The sequence below is a fragment of the Trachypithecus francoisi genome, unplaced genomic scaffold, assembly GCF_009764315.1.
Source record: "Trachypithecus francoisi isolate TF-2019V2 unplaced genomic scaffold, Tfra_2.0 Lachesis_group15, whole genome shotgun sequence".
Classification (NCBI taxonomy): Eukaryota; Metazoa; Chordata; class Mammalia; order Primates; family Cercopithecidae; genus Trachypithecus; species Trachypithecus francoisi.
The window spans coordinates 60,516,918-60,536,901 of NW_022681460.1; the positions used below are offsets into that span (position 1 = coordinate 60,516,918).

The following is a 19,984-nucleotide window of genomic DNA, read 5'->3' on the forward strand; positions in this document are numbered from 1 at the left end:
ATAGATCACACAGGGTTTTGTGGTTGTTGTAAGAGTTTTTCAAGTGACTAACTGGGCTTTTGCGTTATCAGAGAGTTTGAATATTATTTTTTGTTTTTATTTGTTTGTTTTTATTGTGAGACAGAGTCTGGCTGTGTTGCCCAGCTGGAGAGCATTGGCACAATCTTGGCTCACTGGTTCATGCTATTCTCCTGCCTCAGCCTCCCGAGTAGCTGGGACTACAGGCGCCCACCACCACGTCCGGCTGATTTTTTGTATTTTCAGTAGAGACGGGGTTTCATCGTATTAGCCAGGATGGTCTCCATCTCCTGACCTCGTGATCCACCCACCTCAGCCTCCCAAAGTGCTGGGATTACAGGCGTGAGCCACCGCGCTCCCCAAATATTGTTAATTGTTTGGATTTTTTCCCTTTGATTTTATTTTCCACAGAATTATGGCCTCGAAACTGATAATATGAAGAACTTGGTTCTGAAACTGAGAGCATCCTCCCACAATTTACAGAATTACATAAGTAGCCGGCGGAAAAGTCCCGCTTACGATGGAAACACCTCCCGCAAGGCCCCCAATGAGTTCCTGACCTCGGTGGTGGAGCTCATTGGCGCCGCCAAGGCCCTGCTGGCCTGGCTGGACCGGTAAGTTGGAGATGTGCCTTTTACTGCCCTGCAAGAGTAGAGTCCAAGCGGCATGGTAGCTGTACTTTGTCTTAGGAAAAGGAACCATTGTTCTTTCCGTATCATTTTTGCCGGCTCTTTTTTTTTTGAGAGGGAGTCTCCCGCTGTCGCCCAGGCTGGAGTGCAGTGGCGCGATCTCGGCTCACTGCAAGCTCCGCCTCCCGGGTTCCCGCCATTCTCCTGCCTCAGCCTCCCGAGTAGCTGGGACTACAGGCATCCGCCACCACGCCCGGCTAATTTTTTTATATTTTTAGTAGAGGTGGAGTTTCACCGTGTTAACCGGGATGGTCTCGATCCCCTGACCTCATGATCTGCCCGTATCGGCCTCCCAAAGTGCTGGTATTGCAGGCGTGAGCCACCGCGCCCAGCCTTTTACCGACTCTTAAGGAGTCCTCGATCAGTGGTACATTTTAGGATTCCTTTGCCAGTTACTTAAACAGTTAATAGCAGGAACAAATTAACCTCAGCTTAGAGAAGAGTGAAAGTGTGCGAAAGGTTGTGTTTTACTGAGATTAAATATTAATGGTTGAGGATTTGATTGGTATGAAAGCTGTTAGTTGACTTCAGAAGGGATGTTAACTGTCATTTTTGATTTTTTTTTATCTAGTCCTTCTCTCTTTCTATTCAGATCCCTATTTTATGTGTTACTTGAGAGAAACCAGTTAAATAAAAAGTAATTTAATACAAAACTTAGCCAGGCGTGGTAGCGCATGCCTGTAATCTCAGCTACTCGGGAGGCTGAGGCGGGAGAGTTGCTTGAACCCAGAAGGCGAACGTTGCAGTGAGCCAAGATTATTCCACTGCACTCTAGCCTGGGCAACAGTCTCAAACAAAACAAAACAAAACAAAACAGAAAAGAATTTAGAGTAGCCCATGGGGTTAGCTATACTTACCAACATACAGTGGGATCCCAGTGTATCCCTACCCCTTTTTAAGAGGATTGTTGTTACCTTCCAGGGCTCCGTTTACAGGGATCACTGACTTCTCAGTCACGAAGAACAAAATTATCCAGCTTTGTTTGGACCTGACCACTACAGTCCAGAAGGTCAGTAGTATGTCATTTTCGCTTTCTAATTTTTTTTTTTTTTTTCCCACTCTTCCTCTTCTTGAAAGGATTTTCATGCAGGTGTGAAGTACCACTCTCCTCTCCCCACCTCAGTTTTTTTCCCGTCAGAATTGGGGAGAGATGAAAGGCTTTAAATTAGATCCATTGTAAAGATGGTTTCTGTGAAGACTGACCAGTGGCCTTTGAATTAAAGATTACCTTTTTGTGTGTTTTAAAATAGTCAAACTAATAATCCCTGTACTTCCCCTAAAATGTTAGAACACTTAATTTTTTAAATGAAATTTTTGGAGTAACTAAGTTGCATGATAATATATAGTCTTTGTTCTGAGTACTTTACTGTATCTGCTTCTTAATTTTCTTTTCATTTTGGCCTCTTGTTTTTGGATTTACCAGTCAGGATGGGCTAGGTTGTGGTGCAGTAACAAACACCCCCCCAAACCTCAAACCTTGGCAGTTTATTCCTTGGTTATTTACATCCAAATGGGTCAGGGGCAGGGGATAGTTAGCTCTGACTTTCCTCATTTCAAGATGTATAGGACATAGGTTGACAGAATCACTGGTATATCATGTTGCTTGCCCCCAAGGCAGAGAGGTAAAAATCATGAAGGTCCACACACTGACTGATGTTCTGAATTGCAAGTGACACATGTCAGTTTCATTCATGGCTGATTGCCCAGACCTAGGTATCTTAGTAAAGTCTCAGGAAGTTTTATATTAGTCAGTCTGTAACTGATTGAGCTTCTGTGATCTTAACGTTAAAAAAAAAATTCTTCTTGTACCATCAGCTCTTAGGACTGCCTTCTGTCCTGTTAGTTGGCATGCAGGAGATGCTTGTCAAATATTTTTGAAATGAATTGAGGCTATGAAATATAAGGAAGAGCTGCTTGTTTTTTCATGTCCCACTTGGTTCTAAAATTCTGTGTTTCCACATTTGTTTCTACTGCTGATTTGGCAAAGCAAAGAACATCCTCCCTTCTGTCCTGACCGTGCCATTACAGAGATGCAGTTCTGAAAAGCCATGTGTTTTCTGGTTGTTTCTGGAATGTGAATTGTGAACTTTGTCTCTGCACATGGCAGTTGTTTGCTCTAGTCCTGAGCAGCCAGTGTTCTCAAGGCACATGGATTTTTGAGGTCGTGATCTTAGAAAGGTGCTCAGAGCAACTAAAGTAGCTTCTGAGTTTTTGCTCTTTTTTATGATGCATAAAGTAATTTTGACAAAAAAGAGTCTGATACCAGTTGTGATGCTTTAGTCATACAGCCATGAAGGCATGGCATTTGTGGTTGAAGGCATTTCCCTGATACCTACCTTGAGTGTCCTTTTTCTCCCTTGCAGCCCTCTTCCCATAATATTTTGCTCATATTTTGATGTTTTTTTTATTTTTGAGAGACAGGGTCTTACTCTGTTGCTTGGGTTGAAGTGCAGGGGTGTAATCATGGTTCACCATAGCCTCAGCCTCCTGGCTCAAGCAATCCTTCCACCTTAGCCTCCTGGATAGCTGGGACTACAGGTGCATGCCACCATGCCCAGCTTGTTTTTAAATTTTTTGTAGAAACAGGGTCTTGCCGTGTTGCCCAGGCTGGTCTCAAATTCCTGGCCTCAAGTAGTTCTCCTGTCTCAACCTCCCAAAGCGCTGAGAGGCATAAGCCACTGCACCTTGCCCTGTTTTGATTTTTAACTGAGTTTACTAGCAATCAATTAAATGGAAGAGTTAAATATTGTGATTAGCAAATGGGAAAGTTTTGCTTGTTGGTACATTTGTGTTTTATTGTGAAGAGTCCTTGACTGTGTGGCTGATTGAGGCCGTCCCCACTGCAGTGTAGGGAGAGGAGAGAAAGGGATGAAAGTGAAGGCAGAGGGGGTCATGTTTGTTTCACAGGATGAACTTCTGTCTAAGCAAGGTGATGTTGGCTTTCTAGGTATTTGGACACTTCTTTCAATACATTTTTATTTAGCACTTATTCTGTGTCTGCTGCCCTGGGATACCAGAGTGAATAAACAGATAAAAAATCCCTGACCTTCTAGATCTTACAGTCTCTGGGAGAGAGAAAATGAATGGATAAGCAGACTTTTATATATGAATATATGTGGTTATATAATGGTAAAGCAATGCTAGGGAGGGAAGGTGCACAGGAAGGAGTGAGGATACAGTTTGAGATATGTGCCTGGAATCACCTCCTTGAGAAGGTGACGCTTGAGTAATTCAGCCAGGAGAAGTCTGTGCTTGTCTGATGGAATGGGCTTATGCATCATCTCAAGTGCTACTTTTCCTGGTAATTGTAGAGTGGGGTCGATCGTTAGGAACTGATGATTACAAAAAAAAAAAAAAAAAAACTCCCCATAGGAGGTACACGTCCTGATCTGGTCACATCAGAAGGGTACCTGTGAGCATCCACATTGTGCCTGCCCAGCTTATTGGGGCTTAAGAATGCCTGGGACGTGATGAATGGTGATTTTTTAAATGTGTGTTGTATGAATGAAATAACGCTTTGGAAAGTTAGGCCGCTGAGAATGACTTTTATCAGAACTCAAGGGACACAAGAGGTATTAGTTTTGTCTCTGCATTCATTTTCTGTTTCTCTTTTTCCCGTGGTGCTCACCGAGGGAGGTTAGTCTAGTGGTTAAGAGCGTGTTCTTCACAGAGAGACAGCTATCGGTTCAAATCCTACCTCTACACATTAATTAGCCCTGGGGTCTTGGACAAGTCACTTATAAGTTTTGAACCTCAATTTTCTCATTTGCAAAATGAGAATACAAATATTTACCTTACCAGATAATTTGGTGGGATTTCTACAAGTTAATGTTGAGTAAAAAAAAAAAAAAAAAAAAAAAAAGGCAAAAAAGTAAGTGTGGTATGAAGATAAATGGTTACCATAAATACCTACAATGCATGTGTGTGTGTGTTTGTGTGTGTATATATAAAACATACATCCTATACAAACTTGTATATAAGTTAATATGTAAATACAGTGGACAGTTTGGAAGAAAAGTTGTATTTACTCTGGCAGGGGGAGAGATAGGGAGGGAATGTAGGAGTCAAGCCAAAAAAGAGAACAAAAGTTTTTTATTTACAAAAATCTTGTATATGACCACATTTATGTAAAATTAGATACAGATAAATAATATAAAATACTTAAAATAATACCTACTCCAAAAGATTGTTATGAAGATTAAATGAGATATAACATGTGGACCGGGCGCAGTGGTTCATGCCTGTAATCCCAGCACTTTGGGAGGCCGAGGCGGGCGGATCACGAGGTCAGGAGATCGAGATACAACATGTGAAAAGCACAGTGCCTGCTTCAGAAGGAGTAGACTGTGGGAGGAAATATAAAAATCTTGCCTTGTACTTGTTTTCTGAAATCAAATTTGACAGTTTGAGGAGAAGAACTGGACAAATATATTGCCTTCATCCTCTCGTATTTTTTTATTTTAAATTTGAACAGTTTTGAAGGAGTAAGACTGATATGTAAATATGTATCAGGATATCATTTTCTGAACTTAGATTGAAAAATATGTTTCTTAACAAGTGCTGTTGACAAGCGCTTGTTCTGTAGTAACTGAAGAGCATAGCCGGGCGTGGTGGCTCACGTCTGTAATCCCAGAACTTTGGGAGGCTGGGGCGGGTAGATCACCTGAGGTCAGGAGTTCGAGACTAGCCTGGCCAACATGGCGAAAACCCATCTGTACTAAAAATACAAAAATTAGCTGGGCGTGGTGGCAGGCACCTATATGTCCCAGCTACTTGGGAGGCTAAGGCAGGAGAATCACTTGAACCTGGGAGGTGGAGGTTGCAGTCAGCTAAGATCGTTCCACTTCACTCCAGCCTGGGCGAAAGAATGAAATTCCGTCTCAAACAAAACAAAACAAAAAAAGAACATAGGTGCTTTGGCAAATGGTGATGTTTGCGCACATGTGTGTTCAGATACACATGAATTAGAAATCACAAACTCGATGAATGATTTGAGTGTGGCTTACCCCAGGTGCATTGTGGTGGTAATAATGAGACTGAACGTGCCAGGGGACTTCACATTTTCTTGCAGCTGCTTGACAGAAGATCTGTTGACTGGGAAGACATCTGTCTTTGCCATTTACTCCTTTTAACTGGGGAATTGGAGAAATAAAAGTTGTATTTCTTTCCAGACAAAGAACATGTTCTGCCTGAGCCTTTATTCTTGGTGTCCCTGTGAAGAGAAATTTGCTTGTCCCGTCTCTCTTGTACATCTTGCCGTCCCCCCTTCTTCTTATTGTGGTGACATCCTTTTCCTTCCATCCATCTCTGCATCCTTTCTTCCAATCATAATTTATGAGTCCTCTAATTTGAAGGATACATATTGCTGCTTCTTTTCTCCTGCAAGGAAACCGTACATTTCTTTTAAGAAGTTTCTTCATTTCTTAACATTTTTTTAGCTGTCATCCTATACCAAGTACAAGGATATATCTTCCCATTCAGTGTTGAGGCTATAATTTGAGATGAAGGACCCCAAGGTGGGAAGGGATTGAGATCTGTATTTCCATTGTAGTCTCCTCATGTTGTGAAGCCACGAAAACTGAAATAGGGATGGCAAGAGAGACACAATGGCATTGGCAGGTGCTGAGTTTCAGTCTGGAAAGAAATAGAGAATGAGGCCGGGTGTGGTTGTGCACGCCTGGAGGCCCAGCTACTAGAGGCTGAGATGGGAGGATCTCTTGAGCCCAGGAGTTTGAAACCAACCTGGGCAACATAACAAGATACTATCTTAACAACAACAATAAAAAAGAATTAGGAAAATGAGCAATATTTGTCCCTGAGAAAACTGAATGGAAAGAAAGCAAGCCTACCAGGCTGAATGTCTCATGCCTTTAATCCCAGCACTTTGGGAGGCCAAGTCGGGAGGATTGCTTGAGACCTGCCTGAGCAATATAGTGAGACCGCTATATTAAAAAAAAAAAATTAAAAAGCTAGGCAAGCATGGTGGTGTGTGCCTGTAGTCCCAGCTACTTGGGAGGCTGAGGTGGGAGGATTGCTTGAGCTTTGGAAGTGGAGGCTGCAGTGAGCCATGTTCATGCCATTGCACTGAGGCCTGGGTGACAAAGCGAGACCCTGTGTCACATACACAAAAAGAAAGCAAGCCATGGAAGCAGAAGAGGAAAAGACCACTGAGTGCTGGCTGCATCTCAGGTGTATATCCACGCTTGATGTGTGTCATCACACCGAATTCTTAGCAGGTGTGCATCCACACTTGATGTGTGTCATCATCACACTGAATTCTCAGCAGATCTCAGAGGTAGGCTTTGTTATCACCCCATTTTAGAAAGAAGGAAACTAAGGCTCAGAGAAGTTGAACCTGCTGCACAAGGCTGCTCAGTTCCTGAGAAGGCAGAATAGGAGGAGAGGCAGGGGGGTGCTGAGAGCCGCCCAGGCTGGGCCTCTGCTGCCAGGTGACCCAGGGCTGTGAGAAGCTCAGCTCACTGTCCAGTCTCTGAGGGGGTGACTTGGTTTCAGCACTCATTTTTCCATTCCATTGCCTTCATGCCAGAAAACAATGTGAAGTCATGCCTGCAGCTGCTTCCTCTCGGCAGGAATGGGTGTGGGAACCATGTTCTCGGTGGCGGGAGGTGAGAGGGAGCCCTTTCGCACGTCAGCTGGAGCAATTTGGGAGGCGGGAAGCTCCTCGTGCTGCTGGCTCCATCACCACTGCAGTCACCACCGCAGGGAGCCGATATTCTTGCTGACCTCTTGGATCCCTCAAGGAATCAAGTTGTAGGAACCATGCGGTCACAAGTCTGCCTTGTTCTTGAGCTCTGGTATGTTGAGAGTTGCTCTCTGCCTCTAGGTGATGGTCTCCCCGAAGTGACAGTGCTTGTATTAATTTAGAGATTTGTGGGCCGGGGATGGTGACCCACACCTGTAATCCTAGCATTTTGGGAGGCCGAGGCGGGTGGATGGCTTGAGTCTAGGAATTCAAGATCAGCCTGGGCAACATGGCGAAACCCCATCTCTACAAAGAATACAAAAATTAGCCAGGCATGGTGGCATGCACCTGTGGTCCCAGTTGCTTGAGAGGCTGAGGAAGGAGGATCAGTTGAGCCCGGGAGGTCAAGGCTGCCAGTGAGCTGAGATTGCACCACTGCATTCCCGCTTGGGTGACAGAGTGAGACCTTGTCTAGAAAAAAAAAAAAGAAAGAAATTTGTGATGAAAGATGATAGACACAAAGACAAAGTATTAGTTTTATTTCTAGCACACAATCACATATGTATACTGTGTTTCTAAGGTTGAAATTTATTTAACAAATCTATCAGACAGTATTAATGGGGGATGAGCCATAATGGTAGTTGACAGTTTAGTTTTATCTATAAGATAGAATTGGAAAAGCACATTTTAGCTATAATTATTCCTATTTACAGAGGTTGTTCCTGTAGTTTAAGTTAATATCAACTTGACACATGTAAAAATACATTTCTAAATTTTTTTTTAAGGTCTTTTCTCCCTGGGCTGCTCTTTTCCTGAGAGTCAGTATAAATTTTAGGAGCAGTCCTTATCATTGTTTCCTACGTTTTTATCTAGTAGAAAAAAGTTTAAACAAATTTAAGAAGACAATAAAAGTCTGATTATTAAATCATATAGAGTAGAAACTGGTAGCCATCTTCCTCCTTCAGAAGTAGTAAAAACTAACCTAAAAATGACTTTTTGATTGAAGTGAAAAATCTTCGCCTGACAATTCCAACACAGTTGATTAACATTTTTTCATGTATATAAAAGAATTAGCATTATCTTTAAGATTATCCTAGCTTGGGATTATAGTTAATAGTGCTGAATAAACTCTATAGAATCTAGTTGTATTGACTTTTTTTTTTTCTGCATGCATTCTGCAGTATAGGTTGAAATCCTTTGCTACAGATGAGTTCTAGAAGGTTAACTGTGAAAGTTTCACATTGGCAATTTCACTCTGGCAGCTTTGAGACAGGACAATGGTGGTTCCTCTAATCAGCTAACCCAGTTCATACAGTGTTCCAAGCCTTTTGTTCTTAAGCTGAATAAATAATGCTTTGCATTCCAGCCCTTTATTTCGTGTCATCAATAGCATACCTCAAGACCACTTTTTTGGCAGTGTGTTAATGAATGTTTTGTTGAACTCTTTTCATCTATCAAGGACTGAAATATCTGATTTAATCTCAGTGGTGCTTAAAATAAACGTTCGTGGCTGAGTTTACTCAAGCCCTTATTTGAAAGCTATTCTTGTAGGCAGGTCCAGAGCTAAAGACTGCCAGCTTGTCGGCCCACTGCTATCTGTTCCTGGGGCACGCTGGGAGCCATCGTCAGGTTTCTTGATTTCTTGGATTTCTGACTTACTACTCTCTGGACAGTCCGGAGAGTAGGTGGATTTCAGTTCAATGATTTTTGTAAGTTTTCAAATTAAGTAATTGGCCACATGGGTTCCTTGAATGAGAACTCCTTGGGTCAGGGGAGAGCGGGACCTTCAGAAGGTGAGAACGTCATCTCTGTTCCCACTCTACCCTCCCTTTCCCATCCCAGTCCCGCAGGACTGTACAGGCTGAGGGCTATGTCAGGGACCACCTTGAGCTGCAGAAAATATCTAGAGAGCTAAGCCAATAGTTCTGAACGTGTTTAACTCTTGTACTTAGTGTTCATTTTCTCCATCCCCTTCTTTAGGATTGCTTTGTAGCAGAAATGGAGGATAAAGTTTTAACTGTGGTAAGTATGCGTTCTAAAAGTTACTGTAAAATTCCTTTTCCAAAGGCAGTGGGAATCACATTAAGTAAATGCACCGTGGCTAATTACTTCAGGAGATACTTTGAAATATTGGCTTTTGGGACATGAGTTTTTAAATTTAAGTGGAAGGGAAAGCATAAAAGTTACTTAACAAGACTAACTACTGTGAAAATTCCTGTGCTTAAATTAGCTACATTGAGTCTCTGTTTTATTATTACTTTTTCTGAACATTTTATCAGGATACAGTTATACGTACATTGCTAGGTAGCCTGCTAATCATGATTGAACTGATGTGCCAATTTCACTTTAGGACCCTTTTGATTTAAGAAAAAAATTCTTGGCAAAAACCTTATGATGGAGGGGGGATGTGCTGTAACTGTTTAAGGAGCATTTTGTAACTATTCATCATCACTTCCTCCTTTTGACATAAGCCAGCCTGTGCTCTTTTGATAAGACCTTCCTCCTACTGATGTTGAGGAATTTAGCAATGAAACTGCTATAAATATATTTTCCATAAATAGGGAGGCCAAACAAATTGGAGGAATGTAAAAAGTATCACTTCTTGGATTCTCCCCCTTGGAAAGAAAAATCACTCTTTGGAATTTCCTGATTTCTTTGGTTGTTTAGTTTTGAAATGTTAGATGAGTCTGATTGGGGAAATACCACACGTAACCACTGTGACTTCTACAAGGAGACCACTTAATAGGGATCCTCTCATTGTCTCTTTAGTTTTACCTTGTCGGTGTTTGGCATTCAAAGACTGTGAGTGATCACTAAAAAGATGATAGACCTAAATGTAAAATGCAAAACTATAAACCATCTAAAAGATAACATAGGAGAAAATGTAGGTGACTGCCAGTCAGTTTTGCAATGAGTTTTCAGATAGAATACCAAAAGCATAATTCATGAAAGAAAAATTGATAACGTGGACTTCATTAAAATTAAAAACTGCTATGTGAAACGCACTGGTAAGAAAATGAAAACACAAGCCACAGACTGGGAGAAAATGCTTTCAAAACACCTATCAGATAAAGAACTTGTATCCAAAATATACAAAGAACTCTTAAAACAAGAATAAGAAGACAAACAATCCAATTATAAAGGAGGCAAAAGATCTGAACAGGTACTTACATACACATGGCAAATAAGCCTATGAAAAGATGTTCAATGTCATTTGTAATTAGGGAATTGCAAATTAAAACAACGAGATACCACTATACACCTGTTATATAGGCTAAACTATAAAACACTGACAACACCAAACGCTGCTGAGGATGTGGAGCAACAGGAATGCTCATTAACGGCTAGTAGAAATGCAAAATGGTGCAGGCAGTTTGGAGGACAATTTGGAAGTTTCTTACAAAATGAAACATATTCTTACCATATGATCCAACAGTTGTGCTCCTAGATATTTACCCAAAGGAGTTGAAAATTTACATCAAGAAAATGCGCACAGGATGTTTATAGCAGGTTTACTCAAAATTGCCAAAAAAATTGGAAGCAACCTTAATGTCTCTCAATAAGTAAATGGATAAACTGTTGTACATCTATAAAATAGAATATTATTCAGCAATAAAAAAGAAATAGGCTATTAAGTCCTGAAAATATATGGAGGAAACTTACAAGCATATTAATTGAAATAAGGCAGTCTGAAAAGGCTACATGCTGCATAATTCTGACTCTTTGGCATTCTCGAAAATCAAAACCACAGAGAGAGTAAAAAGATCTATGTTTGCCAGGGGTTCATGGTGAGGGATGGGGTGGTGGATACTTAGGTTGCGCACAGGGGATATTTAGGACATTGAAACTATCCTGTATGAGACTATAATGATGGATACATGACATTAGGCATTTGTCAGAACTTGTAGCATGTACACCACAAAAAGTGAACCCTAATATAAATTAAAGATTTTAGTTAATGTCTGAATATTAGTTCATCATTTTTTGTTTGTTTGTTTGTTTGGAGACAGAGTCTCGCTCTGTCCCCCAAGCTGAAGTAGAGTGCTGTGACTTGGCTCACTGCAGCCTCAGCCTCTGCCTCCGAGGTTCAAGCAATTCTGCAGCCTCAGCCTCCTGAGTAGCTGGGGTTACGGGCACCCGCCACCATGCCCATCTAATTTTTCTATTTTTAGTAGAGATGGGGTTTTGCCATATTGGTCAGGCTGGTCTTGAACTGCTGACTTCAGGTGATCCACCCACCTTGGCCTCCCAAAGTGCTGGGATTACAGTCATGAGCCACTGTGCCCAGCCTAGTTCATCATTTGTAACAAATGCACTGCACTAGTACAAGATGTTAGTAATAGAGGAAGCTGGGAATGGAGGGTGGTGGTGGAGGGGATATATAGGAACTCAATGGACTTTTTGCTCAATTTTTTTTATAAACCTAAAACAACTTAAAAAAGTAAAGTCCATTAAAAAATGGTTTAGGCCCAAAGCAATTTTTTTTTTTTTTTTTTTTTTTTTACCTTGTCAATATTTGGTGTTCAGAGACTGTGAGCAATCCTTGAAGTCAGGTAGGTGGCCGGGGAGAGATAATTCCACTTCATTGCTGAAAGGGGATTTCTGCCTGGCCTGTGCTCTTCAGTGGTCATAAAGGAGTGAATATAAAAGCTGTCCTTTCTAAACAAAGCTGAGACAGTGACACTGTTCCCACGGATGGTAAACATGAAGTCTAAATGCCATGCATTCACTGAGCAGAATTATCAGAATGATTGCCGACCAGAACTAAAGATTATAGGTGAAATGCATTTCTCTAAAAATCACCTTGAGATAAACTTGGTTAACGATCGAACTTTCCTGACTATTTGCTTCTCCAATTCTAGGTCAAGGTTTTAAATGGCATCTGTGACAAAACAATTCGATCTACCACAGATCCTGTGATGAGCCAGTGTGCATGTCTGGAGGAAGTTCACTTACCAAACATTAAACCTGGGGAAGGCCTGGTACGTTCTAATAACACTTGTTTTATTTTCAGATAACATATATCATCATTGACTAAATTTTTAAAAAAAATTCCTTATTGCTTTCACTATAATTGCTGAAAAGTAGAATTAAGTTAGACCGCCTTCCGTTATGTAGTTAGGAATGTGCTATCTTGAATCCTGTTGATATGTTTTCTATCTTCAAAGTATAAAAATAAATACAATTTAAAAACTGTATACTCATATTTTGAAGATAACACTTTATTTTTAGGACTTAGCAATGCAAGGAAATATAAAACATTTACACAAAGGAAATATGGTCTCTGGCTACAAAAACAACATCTGCTCTGAAAGTCTCTATTAGCACTTAGATGAATGTGAGAAGAGACTGGTTGAAGGCAGTGATTCTTAAGAAGGGTTTAGAAATGTTTCATAAGTAATATATGAGCTATATCACAACAGGCTGTGGGACTACATACAGGTAGTTCCTAGTACCTAGCGTGCATCCTGTGGGATTAATTTGCTGAAATTTTCGTGAAGAAGCTGTGAAGCCCATTAGTTAGCTTAGAGGCTTTGAGTCAGAGAGAGCTGGGTTTAAATCCTGGCTCTTTAGGGACTTAACCTCTTTACGTGTCAGTTTCCTCATAGGGTTGTTGAAAGTATTATATTAGATTGTGAATGCCAAGTGCCAGGCCCCAAGCACATAGTACGTGTGCATTAATGTGGCTGCAGCTACTGTTGCTGGTATTGATGATGATGATGAGAAGGAGGAGGAGGAGAAGGTGGAGGGGGAGAAGTACCTAATGTATAGGTAGCTGTTGGGAGCTATTAAGGTAGTCTCTGCTCTTAGACAGAAAAAAACAAAAATCAACTGACTGTTTTAGGCCCGCATTCTTAGTGAGCAGAACTTTGCATATTGGTACTGCTTGACTTCAAGGCAAATGATGGATTATAACAGATTAAGTTTAAACAGGGAGGACTTCCTGGAGGTAGGTTTATAGTCAAATATTTAAGCAGATAAATGCCCTGAGCAGGCAGAAATGGAGTTGTCATTTCAGATGGTAGAGTTATACAAGCAGTGCCCTGGGAGGGGCAGTACCATGTGTAGGGGTGAAGCTGATATAATCTGTGAGTGAAAGTAACAGGATAGGAGAGGAATGGGGAGAACCTGAAGGCGTTGGTGTTTGATGGGACTCTCATCATAAATTGGTGTAGGTTAATGAGCAGGCTGGGTGCAGCGTAATTTCTGAGGAGGGTCCACATTATTACAGCATAGATACCAGGGTGAGCAACTACTTTTTGCCCGTTCTACTTTTTGCTCTCTTTTCCCGTCTTGTAACAGTTTAATTAAACAACATTTACATGTGGTGAGTACAACTGCAGAAATAATTCCTCAATGATACATTCGGTGTATCACTCAGTGAGGCATGGCCTCTGACTTTGCCTCTCAGGCCTCTTAGAAGAGAGAATATTCATTCATCTTTACATTTCCCTTAAAAGGAAGGGTGTCTGTTACTAATTTGCTACCTATGCTTTGTTATTTAATAATCTTTGTTCATATATCTTTGTCTGATTATTAGTAGTTTTAATAGTCACTCTGAGGTTATTTCGGTTACCAAATTTAAACGAATATATTGTGTCCCTAGACCAAGAAATGGTCAAGAAAGAACTGTTCTTTGGCTGGGTGTGGTGGCTTACACCTATAATCCCAGCACTTTGGGAGGCCGAGGTGGGAGGATCCCTTGAGCCCAGGAGTTTGAAACCAGCCCGGGTAACATAGCGAGGTCCTTTCTCTATTAAAAAAATAAAAGAATTAGCTGGGTGTGGTGGCACACATGTATAGTCCTGGCTACTTGGGGAGGCTGAGGTGAGAGGATCACTTGAGCCCAGGAGTTCAAGGTTACAGTGAGCTGTGTTGGCATCGCTACACTCCAGTCTAGGCAACATAGCAAGACCCCGTCTCATCGTCAACATAATAGAACCGTTCTTGTTTGAAGTGCCTCCCTCATTCACTCATTCTGTAGGTCTAAGAAAGCGCCCACATCCTCGGAGTTGTGGCAAAATTCTGTGTGCCTGGTACACAGGTTATAGTATCAAAGAGATCACACGTTTTACTGCTTTCACCAGTATTTCAGTTTGCTTAGCACCCCTTCACCACCCTTTGGATCTTATTTCTTGATGTTTCAGGAGGCTGAAAAATGAGTATTGTTCTGAAGGGACTGTTGTTAATGTTTTATAAGTTTAAGTCTCGCTTGGGGCGATGTCTGTAAATGTTGGAGTAATGAGTTAATCTGTTTGTGACTCACTCCAGGGCATGTACATCAAATCAACCTACGATGGGTTACATGTGATTACTGGAACCACAGAAAATGTAAGTGTATATTCATTAAGTGTAAAAGCTGTTGTGTGTTGAAACAAATTTGATCCACAGTCTCTATACTTTGAATTTAAATGCGTGTATGGTGTTTGATTATTATGAGAGCATGGGTACCTGCTTTGTTTATTTCTGTTGACAGAGTACTGCTTGTCACCGGCTGTTGTCAATTTATTATTTAAATAGTCCTTTATTGCTCTTGTTCATACACCTTGCCCAGTTTTTACGCTACCCTTGTGTTAATTACTGCTTTTGCACCCTGGAAGTGTTAAGCCATAAATACAAAAGCAATGATCTTTTTGTTTTTGAGAATCACTCTTATAAGAACTGGGATTGGTAGCCATGTGTATAAAATATATATTTTTTGATTTAATGGAATTTTTATGTCTCCAAAGCAGCTATTTCAGGATTTTTTTTACAACATAACATATTTTTATAGTTGTGTTTCATAATATTTGGCATGATACTGAAATTTAGTCCTCTCTCCCCACCCTTTGAATAGGAAAAGCAGGTCTGTTTCTACTGTGAGAGACTTGTGTACACTGTGTACTTCCTTCTGGAAATTCTGCTATGTGTAGGGTTGTCTTTAGCCCCTCAAGCATTTGAATTTGTGAGAAGTAGAGCTAGTTGAATGCTTTCTTCTTGCAGCCTACAATATGGCTTGCTTTTGAAAGACATTGATATGAAACTAAAAATGTTTGAATAGCTTCCCTGGGTCTGTGTAAAAGAACCATGGATTTGGGGGAATTAACCTATTTAATCAGCTAAGACAGGAGGAGATAATTCCTAAAATTAGGGGAAATTTTAGTAGCTGCTTTTCTAATCTGTTTGGTAGAAATATGTGTCTAATTTTGAGCTTCAGCTGCTAGATCTTTCGATAAAGAAAAATGGCATGATCTTTGAGTGTCTGTGATAAGCACTTGATTTTTGTACTGAGAAAATGATACTGCTTAAGGCAGTCAATGAATTATAAATGCATTGCATGGTTCTGGTAGATAAATGGGTAGGAAATGGTAGTATCTTTCAGGGTTCTCTGTTGAGCTACAGCGAGGAAGCCTTGAGAGTCACTAGGAGTTTTTATACCGTGTCACCTCCTAGATACTAACAGCACAGGAAGCTCTACTTTTAGGCTGGGGATGGTGCTGAAGAAAAGACACAAGATGCAACACACGATTCTTCCTTCATTCTTGGTTGAGACTCAGTGCATTGCAGCTTAGCCGTGATAAGAACACAGTCATGTCTGTATAGATGAGAAAAATGGTGAATGTCATTTCAGTTTTTAGAGTTGAAGTTTTGCAGTCTAGCAATTTGATGATTGCATTGTCTATCTTAACCAGACCAGTGTGTTTTCCAACTCTATTGGGTTTTGAAGCAATTGCCATCTTGGATCTGGAGCACTACAGAATTACTACTGGAAGGCATAGTATTTCCTTCCTCTTGCACCACCCCCCTTTTTAAAGAAAAGAATTCGGGCCCGGCGCAGTGGCTCACGCCTGTAATCCCAGCACTTTGGGAGGCTGAGGTGGGCGGATCACAAGGTCAGGAGATCAAGACCATCAGGACTAACACGATGAAACCCCATCTCTTCTAAAAATACAAAATATTAGCCAGGCGTGGGGGTGCGCGTCTGTAATCCCAGCTACTTGAGAGGCTGAGGCAGGAGAATTGCTTGAACCTGGGAGGTTGCAGTGAGCCGAGATCCAGCCACTGCAGAGTCCAACCTGGGCGACAGAGCAAGACTCCATTTCAAAAAAAATAAAAAATAAAAAAAAGAAAAGAGTTCAATGACAGACTAAACAAAGCTGCTTTTGAATTAAATGAAATGTCGTATGTCGTTAATGATATATTCTCTGAATTCCTACCAGAATTGTAACACTGGCTGACAGACTCAGGGTCGGCCCTGGTGTTCCCATGTAAGACTGTATGGAAGTCATCTCAGGGAGTGGTGGCTACCATCTTGTTAGAGATCAAAAAAGAAAACTTGTCTTCTTCCATCTGGTAATCCACTTGAAAATGTCACTCATTCCTTTAGTCATTCAGTTCGCATTTATTGAGGACCTGGAATGTGCTAGACACTAGGCTAAGTAAGTCTAAGTCTTCTAAACAAGTGTGGGAAGTTAGGTGAGAGCCCACTTCTCCCTGACTCAATCTGGATATTTTATTCTTTTTTTTTTTTTTTTGAGATGGAGTCTCGCTCTGTCCCCCAGGCTGGAGTGCAGTGGCACAATCTCTGCTCACTGCAAGCTCCGCCTCCTGGGTTCACGCCATTCTCCTGCCTCAGCCTCCCAAGTAGCTGGGACTACAGGCGCCCACCACCACGCCCCACTAATTTTCTGTATTTTTTAGTAGAGATGGGATTTCACAGTGTTAGCCAGGGTGGTCTCTATCTCCTGACCTCCCGCCTCGGCCTCCCAAAGTGCTGGGGTTACAGTCGTGAGCCCCCGTGCCTGGCCCCTGGATATTTTATTCTTAATGTTGGGTATTATATACTTGAATGGCAGTAGAAAGTGCCAGCTCCAGGTCAGTTTTTGGCTATCACTTAAGGTTGCTATGACTTCACTGTCAGACTGTTTTAATGGAAGCCTAGTATGGTAGGTAGCAGTGGATGAAAATCACCCATTGTTTTCACAAGTGAATTAAGTTCATATTCTTCAATCTTGGACTTGAGGCTGAAGCAAGCAAGCAAGGCCTTCAGTCCCTTTCTTTGAAGGTAAGTTACCTGAGAGGCCAGGATCATTCCAAAGTCAGACCCAGCAGTGTCTGATGTTTCTCTATCTTAATTCTTTTTTTGATGTTATTTTAGACCTTGACAAGAGTCTTGACACAACCTCATCCATACTTGTATCCTCCATTCCTCAGATCAAGTGGGAGTTAGATTAGCCTCTGAAGAATGGGTGCATTATTCTCTAGGTCATGACCCTTCTGTGCAGGAAACCAACACAAGCATCATTTTTCAGTTATCCTCCTCATGGTGAAGCTAGGCAAGAGCTACTGCCCTGGGCAGAATTTTGGTACCGAACTCTCTCTTTACCAGTGTTCCGCCAAACACAACTCTTAATCGCTTGATTGGACATTTGAGAAATGAATGCGAAAGGATCCTTAGGAAGGGAAGTCAGTTCAGGACATCAGAGCATGTTTTTTAAGATTGCACATGTAGAGACAAGGACTTCCTGGCCTTGGGGCTATCTTTTGTAAAGTGAAGCTTATCTTAAATGAATCCCTTGCCCAGGAAGATTAACTGGACTGGACCGATTAGGATCAGAATTACTAAAGTAGGCCTGTAACTGTGGATTCAGCATCTGACACACGGGACAAAAAGGAGCATAGATAAATTCATTTTTTTAAGTGATGTGAGAAACGTGAGATGGGCCAGGCACGGGTGGCTCACGCCTGTAATCTCAGCACTTTGGGAGGCCGAGGCGGGCGGATCAACTGAGGTCAGTAGTTCAAGATCAGCTTGGCCAATGTGGTGAAACCCCGTCTCTACTAAAAATACAAAAATTAGCTGGGCGTAGTGGCAGGTGCCTATAATCCCAACTACTCAGGAGGTTGAGGCAGGAGAATGGCTGAGCCTCAGAGGCAGAGGTTACTGTGGGCCGAGGTTGTACCACTGTACTCCAGCCTGGGTGACTGAGCATGAGTTAGTCTCAAAAAAAAACAGACAAAAAACCAGAAACTTGAGATGAACATGGGTTGGTCTCTCAAGTGAGCACTGCCAGGTACGATAGGAGGTTAAATGTTTTCACAAATAACTGTCACAGTTACGAGGGCCTTGTATGGGACCTAGATAAAATCAAAGGGAATGTTTCTACAGTTTAGGGCTGCTTGTTAATTTCCCATTGAGCCTGTCACAACAATTTAGAGAAACTTCAGCCAGTGTGTCTTGGGTCTCATTGCTATCCCTCTCCTCGTGTTCAAAAGTGCTATTTTTTGGATAGTTGGAAATTGTTTGAAGATTCAGCCAGTGATGTAAGTTAGAAAATTAAATACTCTGTTCTAGATAAGGTTTGATTAGAATTTGAAATCCAAGGTTTGTCCTTTCTTCTTCTCTTAGTCATATGTGAGATACCTTCAACATAGGAGTTCTAGGTAGCTTATATGAATGAGAACACCTTGAGCAAAATATTTGACAAATGGATTATATCCCTTTATATATATTTTTGTTGCAGCGATGGTAAATTAATAACCAGGCATTATTTGAAGGAAAAAAAGTCTGGGTTTTGTTTCGACACTGAAAACTCATTTTTGAATGTAATCTGAAAATGAAAAGAAAACTAAATTCATTTTCTTTAAAGCAATTTCTGTTCCCACCAACTTTCTATTTTAGCAGCATTGCAATAATATGGAAAAGTAGAATAAGAACATTTAGTTTTAATAAGGAAACGAGATGACAGAGTTACAAAGATGATTTTCCGTGTTGAACAGTTGGTCAGCTTTTATGGGATTAATTTTGATAAGGATATGTGTAAGAATTTTTTAGTGAGCCAATAGCTTCTATCAGCTAATCATTTTGACAGTATGTCCAGGCTGGGCCCAGTGGCTCACGCCTATAATCCCAGCACTTTGGGAGGCCGAGGCCAGCAGATCACCTGAGGTTGGGAGTCTGAGACCAGCCTGGCCAACATGGTGAAACGTCATCTCTACTAAAAAAATTAGCTGGGCGTGGTGGCAGTGTCTGTAATCCCAGCTACTTGAGAGGCTGAGGTTGGGATATCTGCTTGAACCTGGGAAGCAGAAGTTGCGGTGAGCTGAGATCCACCATTGCCCTCCAGCCTGGGTGATAGAGTGATACTTTGTCTTAAAAGCAAAACAACAAAAGACAGTATGTCCAGTCTCTTCCGGGTAGATTAGATGAACCTGGCTATTCTAGCAGACAAATTATCAGTTATAACAGACACTAATAAAATGGGTAACACAGGATTCATGGGGAAGGTCCTATAGACTGTGTAGTCTCAGGGGAATAAAGTGCATTGTTTATTTTTCCTGAGAAAATGTTATTTTAGTTGCTAATTGTCTACGGAAGAAAGAAGAAATAAAAGCAGGAAGAAATAAAAGCACAAAGAAATAGAAGGTTTAAAATAATTAAGGCAGGTTATTTTGTTTCTGTACAGTCTCCTGCAGACAGATCTCAGAAGATTCATGCTGGTGATGAAGTCATTCAAGTTAATCAGCAAACTGTGGTGAGTTTGTTTATTGAGACTCAATTTTCTTCCTTAGAACTTTTAATTAAATCTAAAAC

At 41.2% G+C, this 19,984-nt stretch overlaps 1 protein-coding gene across 2 annotated transcripts in view; it reads left to right on the forward strand.

Moving 5' to 3' along the window:
* CNKSR3 (CNKSR family member 3) overlaps positions 1-19,984 on the forward strand; it is a 101,896-nt gene that overhangs the window by 67,725 nt on the left and 14,187 nt on the right. For both annotated transcript variants that reach the window (XM_033234986.1, XM_033234987.1), the window contains exons 3-8: positions 430-632; positions 1,629-1,716; positions 9,391-9,432; positions 12,273-12,392; positions 14,683-14,742; positions 19,857-19,925. In XM_033234986.1, the coding sequence (XP_033090877.1) occupies positions 430-632; positions 1,629-1,716; positions 9,391-9,432; positions 12,273-12,392; positions 14,683-14,742; positions 19,857-19,925 (582 nt within the window). The remainder of the gene's footprint in view (positions 1-429; positions 633-1,628; positions 1,717-9,390; positions 9,433-12,272; positions 12,393-14,682; positions 14,743-19,856; positions 19,926-19,984) is intronic.